At 27.9% G+C, this 7,730-nt stretch overlaps 2 protein-coding genes across 2 annotated transcripts in view; one reads left to right on the top strand and one right to left on the bottom strand.

Moving 5' to 3' along the window:
* Positions 1-811, bottom strand: part of LOC104817862 (putative sugar transporter ERD6-like 13) — a 6,582-nt gene extending 5,771 nt beyond the window's left edge. The window contains exon 1 of the mRNA XM_010547214.2: positions 583-811. Coding sequence (XP_010545516.1) covers positions 583-744 — 162 coding nt within the window. The 5' untranslated portion in view covers positions 745-811. The remainder of the gene's footprint in view (positions 1-582) is intronic.
* A 4,628-nt stretch (positions 812-5,439) lies between these two features.
* On the top strand, positions 5,440-6,585 carry LOC104817861. The gene is made up of 2 exons (XM_010547213.1): positions 5,440-5,771; positions 6,355-6,585. Exons 1-2 carry the CDS (start codon positions 5,477-5,479, stop codon positions 6,465-6,467), a joined length of 408 nt encoding a protein of 135 aa, XP_010545515.1. The 5' UTR covers positions 5,440-5,476; the 3' UTR covers positions 6,468-6,585.
* The last annotated feature ends 1,145 nt before the right edge of the window (positions 6,586-7,730 follow it).

Here is a 7,730-nt window from a genome sequence, read left to right as displayed (position 1 = left end):
AAAGGAAAAAGATAAAAAAAAAATGAATATAATATAAACCAGATATAAAGTTGAGATGCAATAGTAAAAATAAATACTCCCTCGGTTTAATAAATATTTTTTTTATATTTTTCCGAATTTACCCCTTATTGATAATCATTAAGTATTCTGCATGTTTCAATATAATAATTCTCTAGGTATTAAGTGTATTTTTGGGCAAAATATTTTTTAATATACGTGTTTAAATCTAAAAATTCATGTAAAATTAAACTGAGAGAGCAACTTTTTAGGATATTATCGAACATAAAAACTGTTAAAATTTTTATATATGTGTTTAATGACTCGAAGGTCCAAGATTATTCCAATTAAAACTGAGAAAACCAAGAAAAAAGCGAACCATATAATATATGTGTGTGTATACATGTTATATTTAAATAAAATTCTTGCAAGTTTTTTTTTCTTCATTTTTTGCTATCGATTTCCATGAATCATTCGGTGTTTTTATAAAAAAAAAATGTAATTAACAGACCATCAAGGCATAAAACCAAAAAGAAATAGAGAAAAAGATGAAGAAAATGGTTGAAAGAAAGATGAGAAAATCACCGCAATGCCATAGGAGAAGGTGCTGCAGAGAGCAGTGAAGGTGGAGAGGAGAAGTACTAAAGTGACGGCTCCGTCACCGTCGGTGACCTTGTTTGCTTCAATGTCTTCTTCTTTATGCTTCTGTTTCTGAAGAAGTGTTTCTGTGACAGATTCTTTTGCCATTGCTGTAAGAGAGAGAGAGAGAGAGAGAGAGAGAGAGAGAGAGAGAGATTGGGAGAGGGAGAGAGGGAGAGAGATTATTTATTATGAAGTGTTGGGCCAATTCCACTGATGATGCAGAAATTAAATAAGGATGAGAAGAAAGGAATCTGACGTGCAAGTTTAGACCAAAAAAAGAAGAAGTTTTCATTATTCATTTAGTCGCTCCGACGATTTCTTTTTCTTTTTTCGATTTTAGTTTTAGTTTTTTTTTATTGTTAGTGGATAAAGATATTTAGAAAACAAATTCCATTCGAAATAAAAATAATCAAAATTTATTTTGGTCCAGTTCTATTGGTTTTGATTTTGATTTTAATTTGTATTTGAATAAATTCATTATCCGTTAAACTAATATAACCATGTGAATTTAATATGGACATTCATGTTAATTTAACCATAAATATATTTATATATTCTAAACGAAAAAAAAAAATTGAATCTAGAACATTCACGTTAATTTATTTGAAACTATATCCCAAACAAAATATAACTTCAGCCAAACCCCAGACAGCCAAACTAATTTGTAAAATAAATACCAAAAAATACAAGAATATATTTTCCTTTACTTTTTTTAAAAAAAATTTAAAATTGAATTTTTATTTTTAGACTAAAAATATTATATTGGTACTACATGCATTACAAGTAAAAAAAAATACGCATTGCCATATCTATGTAATTGATAGCACAATCTCAAGAATCTTTACATGTGTTATATTTTCTAATTAAAATTATATTTTAATATGGCTTTTCTCAATACATGTTTTATGGTCAAGTGATGTGGCACTCTGTTATTGTTGTTATTATTAGGACAAATCCGAAAAAATCTGTAACTTTATATCCTATTAAAACTAAACCTCTTACTTAAAAGCTCTTTGTTTGAAAGTCTATATACTATAACTTATTTATTCTTATATATATATATATTAAATAAAAATGACCATAGACAAACAGAGTTAGAAGATAAAAATACACAATATTTTTAATTTATTTATTCTTCAAACCCAAAAAAACAATGCACTTTTTAACAAAATTATAAATAACTAAATTATCTTTTGTTTACATTATATTGGCTAATCCCACATCTCTATGCTACAATTTTTCATTTCTATTGCCAAAATTTGATCTTCCACATATATTTTTCATTTCTAATTTGAAATGTTTTTCATTTCTCTACCAAAGTTGGAGAAAAAATTATAAATAACAAATATATATATATATATATATATATATATGTGTGTGTGTGTGTGTGTGCGTGTGTGAAATGTCTTAATCACAATCCTTTATTGCAATCCAAAATCTATTGTGCACTATTTAGTTATAAAAAAATCCTTAGACCAATAGGTTTAGATTATGTGTATTTAACTTTAATAAAAAAAAGATTTATTTTATCTTGGTTTTATTCTTATATAATTTTCTAGGTATATAAAATGAAATATTATGGTGAGAAAAGTGGGATTGGGAATAATGTAAAAGAAAGATGATTTAGTTATTCAGGATTTTTTTTTAAATGGAGATTTTTTAGTTTTAAATTTTAAAGGATAAATATATTAAAAAATAATGAATAATCTTTTATCTTTTTATAATTTAAAGTCTTTTGTTTTTCATGGTTATTTTCATTTAGAGTTTTGAGTAAAGAATTTCATAATAATAAATTGGGTTATTTTCATATAGAGTTCTTGGAAACACGAAGTTGGTTAAAGAAAATAGTTGCATTTTTCATATACGAGGATGTAATAAATGTTGAGTATATATATATATGCTTTTTATTGGTAATGTAAAGCACTGAAATTCTTCTAAAAAGTACCACTATCGCGAGTTACATGGGATTAATTATAATGGAAATAGAGAATCATCTAATTTCCATTATCCATACTCTTCCAAATTTATTAATTGTGCATCTTTTTTAAAATAGTTTTTTCTAGAATTTTATATTTTATATTATATTTTATTATCAAATCAGATCTAAAGTTAATCCATTAACTGTTTTAACATGTCAATTCACTGTAATCTATATTTAAATGGATTACTATAAATTGATAATAATATATAACTTTTAAAATATATAGTCTAATATTCAAATAAATACAAAATTTAAAATGAAATGTGAATGGGTTACTTTTATATTTTTAAAAACTTTTACCAAACTTTTAGATTATTTATTCCAAAATCACTTACTAGAAAATTATTAATTTTGTTAGAGTAAGTATGATTCTAAATTTCTCATATTTAATGTGATATCGCAGCCATTACTTTTGAAATATTTTTGTTAGAAAAGTATCTAACAATGGATATTATGAACTTATATAGTATATTTAATAGAATATATATATATATATAATGAAGAAATTTCTTTAACTTTCATATAATAATTGAAACTGTATATTTTCTTAAAGAATGTTCATTGGTTCAAATTAATTCTCGAAAATATTGTTTGAATTTATGATATGTGAAAATGAAGGGAAGACCAAACACGTGCAAAGAGAATGGATCTGAGATGCATTGATAAGTTCATTTAATACCGTAATCTAAAAAAGAAAAAGAAAAAGAAAATTTTAAAAATAAAGAAATAAACTTGCGAGACACGACGTTGATGCCAGTCTCATATGCGTTATGCTAGTCGTGCCATGCATGGAAGTTCGATTAAGGCAACAAAATATTTAAGTTATAATATTTTATATTTAAATTCATTTTTTAAGTTTCTAGAATTATAATTATAAATATTTTAGCGTACTTTTTGATATATAGATCTTTTATACTAATGTAATGTAGTAATTCAAAAATATTTTATTTATATCTTCTTTATTTTGTATACGTTTTGTTTATTTTTATACTTATTTTTTCAAATATATTATTTTAAATGATTTGATTATCTGTTAATAAATTTTTCAATATAACAACTCGGAAAATAGCATCATTGTTATGACCTACTACCCTCTGCAAAATATTCTCATTAGGTAAATAAAAATATTTATTACATGTTTTGTATGTAAGTAAACATGATTCTATTTCCGTATAGAATCTAAGGTACTTCTGTACTTCTTAAAATGATATTAAATTCATTGTCGAAATTATTGCCGTTGCCCAAATCAAGGGTTTTTTTTTTAAATCAAGTCAATATAATACATGTCGAAGAAGAACCCTCAGATTACGGATATAATATGAAGATCTTAACACTTTCATCTATTCAATTCGTTTCTAATCATTGTGATCAAATTTTCATTTGTTTTGGATTAATTTTAAAAATATTCAAACAGATTTTAAACAAAATATGTCAGATTCGATTTTATTGGCAAAAGAAAATGAAAATTAGTTGTTCGAGATAGAGTTTAAATGTCTCATCATGGATAAAGTGCTGCATTTAATACGTATATTTCATTTATTAAGTGTCTAAAATATTTCATATCCCATTAATATTAACGTAGTGACTAATTAATATTTACTTTTAAAAAAAACACTTGAAAATTTTAATACGTTATTTATTATGGTAAAAATAAATTTATATGCTAATGATAAAGCTTCTATATCACATTTCCTTTTCATCGGTTCGGACATATTTTTAGAGTTTTAAATTCTGCAAATTATTTAAAACCAGATCTAATATGTGGAAAAAAAATGAAGATTCTGTGCACTGAATTAAAACAGAAATGTGAAAACTAAAGGATTATCACATCATAAATGATGAGAGACATGAAGTAGTCAAAGATCATTTATTTTCGATAGACATTTTCCACACAAATAATTCTATGATTAAATATTATATATACTCCATCTCTGTATACAATCTAAAGCAGCTGTATTCTGAATTTCTAAAATAATATTTTAATTCGAACGTAAGCAAAAATTATTGGTGGTGTCCAAATCAATGTTCCCTATATATATATATATATAGTCAAAGTCAAGGTGATACAGATGGAAAATGATGGAAAGCATTATCAAAATAGAGTGAAAACAACATGGTTAAATTTTCAAGATCACACATGAAATATATTGTTTCCTCGCTCATGAGTTTTTCTTTTATATTATTTTAATAAAATGAATAGAAAATATCATTATTACCGTATAACCCCATGCGTGGACCTCTTGCTGTTAGCCAAGTTGATACGACAAGCGAACATTTTATGATATTTGATTACAACAAATAAATTTATACAATTTTAAAACATTATAAAAACTGATCCCCAAGTTATTTAATATTTTTATTTATTGTCTAAGAGTCTTAATTTTGTTTACACAAAATGATTTTATATGGGTTTTTTTAGACAATGCATTTGAGTGATTCACGTTAGATGACTGCTTCTTGTGTATGGCTTAATTTAGGGGAGAGGTCTACCACCTCAGATTCTCTTGTCGGAAAATCGCTGTATCAAACGAGTTGACTCGGTCCGATTTAACGTGACCCATCCCAAACACAGCAAGAAACCGATATTTTTGGGGTCTGTCCAATTTAAAAAAACATAATCAGAATATTTAACCCTAACCCATTATCTCATCCCAAGGGCCAAGCAAACGGGTCACCACCGATACAAAATCTTCACAACAATCAATACTTAAAAATCATAAAGTTGAAGTTACTAGTGAGCAAAGAATCACTCCATATATTCTCACGTCTATGTTATTCTTTTCCTCATGAACAAGTCCTCAAAACTTCAAATTCCGACAACATTTTGTGTAAAAAAAAACGAAACCAAACAAAATAATGTTAGAGATGTTTCAGCTTCTGTTTACGGTTGTAACGGCCGAGGCGGCAGTGATTATTGCCCTAAGTTTCGGCTCGCCGTTGAGGAGGGTTTTGGTGACAGTGTTGGATCTGTTGAAGCAAGGGAGAGGGCCGTTGGTCACAAAGACAGTTGCGGCCACAGTGCTTGTGCTGTTTGGCTCGGTCTTGTTCAATGCCGTCCACATTCATAGACGGGTTTCCGAGTCTGGTGGTATCGCCAATCAGACCGATCAGATATTGTTCGCGAACCGCCTTCTCGAAACGTTTCTCATTGGTATGTTATGTATGACCATCGTCCTTGCCTTTTCTTGTTTTCTACATTGTATTCATGATTTTGGTCCATGGTTTGATTTCATAAGCTATGTTCATATATATGGAATACATACATATATATATGGACCTCCCGAACGTACAGTATGAACGTCGAATAACCCGAAACGAATGAAAAATCGAGATAAAAACTTGAACTACTATGTCATTTCTTGAAAAGTTTGGATGTTTGGTTTATGTGTGGTAATCTTAGCTATTTCGGATTCCGGTTAGGGTTTGGTTCGATTATTTTTCGGTTTGAATTTTTTTCAATTAAGGTTTTATAGTAGATTCAATTTGATTTGGTTTACATTCGGGTTCATTTTAAATTCTAGATTAAAAAAAACTCATTTTTAAAGAAATATTTAAAATTTTCAGTTATTTTTATATTTGATTGACGTTTGATTCATCATGATCAATTTTATCCGTTTACTAATCAGATATCGAATTTGGTTTGAAAACATTTATGAATTGCTCGGTTAGGAATGAATCCATTCGGTTTTGAATAACTGAACCGAAATGCGACAATCTTGTCTTTTGGTAAAAAGGGGCACTGCTGTTTCTTGCAATGGTGATAGACAGATTACATTACTGCTCAAGAGAACTCCAAATCACGAGGAGAAACTTGGAGATCGCGACCAAGAAGATCAAAGGCGCTTGAAACCAAAAACGAAGCTCCGTAACATAAAATTTGATCTGAATTTCTGTAACCAAATTGTAACATTCTTACGGTTTGTTGTTCGTTGTTGGAACATAAATAAATGGAACAATTAGATTTATTGATCATGGTTAATTTGACTGAACTCTCCCTCGAAATTACGCATCAATATAACACGTGCAAATACGCCACATCGGCATTCATATCAACAAATTTTTAGTTTATTATGCTGTTAATAGTTACGGAAAATATGTGATTTTTTATACCTTTATTTATTTATTCGGTTGGTTTTTATAATAATTATATTGACCAATCGATTTCAACCGGGGCAATTGCAAAAATAACCTCAATTGTCGATTTGACTTCAAGGGATGACCATGACTTTTTTAAAAAAAAAACACAACATCATCACATAACCTTATAATTGTATCTTTCCAAAAATACCATTTGTTTTTAATTTATTATTAAATTAAAAAATATATATTACAAATCTTTTTCCTCTCTCTTCTCTCTCTCCTCTCCCACCTCTCTCTCTCTCTCCTCTCCCACCTCTGTCGAACTACCATTCTTCTGTGGTTTGCAGCCTTCATCTCCATTTCTTTTTCAACTAATTTATTGTGAAAAAATAACATTAAGTTTGGACATTTCATCGATTAAACACTGATCTGAATAAATGAAAGTATTGTTTATAAATTTCGTTATTAAGTTTGAGTATTTGTAAGTATTTTTGCTTTGTTGTTTTCTCATCTTTATATTTGATCCATATGAATATGGGTTGAATAAAAAAATGATATATTTATCAGAAATACCATGATTCACGTTATTTAAACTGGTCGAAATCATTAAATTTGTGAAATTCATCAAAACGGGAGAATTCAGGAAACTGGTCATACATACGTATCGGAATGGTTAGACTGGTCATACTTCTCAAACTCGTCAAACTGGTCATACTTGCAAAACTGGTCATAAATTAAATCTAAACGATTTGAAAAGTTGTATAGGGGTTATAAGAATACTTTTGCATCGTTTTGAAGTTCTAATTTCACGTGGAAAAAAAATCTCTCAACATAAGCCAATTGTACTCAATGTGTTACATAAACACTACTATTACTTTATGTCTTCTTTGGAATGAGTTATATTGACAAACAAAAAATATGTTCAATCCATATTGCTACGACCGATTTGAATTGAAATATTTGTGATATGATGTGATTATGACAATGTTAACACTTTTAAAACGATGAATTATGCAATTTCGAACAAGTC

Source organism: Tarenaya hassleriana, unplaced genomic scaffold (genome assembly GCF_000463585.1).
Source record: "Tarenaya hassleriana unplaced genomic scaffold, ASM46358v1 Cleome28, whole genome shotgun sequence".
Classification (NCBI taxonomy): Eukaryota; Viridiplantae; Streptophyta; class Magnoliopsida; order Brassicales; family Cleomaceae; genus Tarenaya; species Tarenaya hassleriana.
The sequence above is the reverse complement of the archived record's forward strand: the minus strand, read 5'-3'. Positions and strand labels throughout refer to the sequence as shown.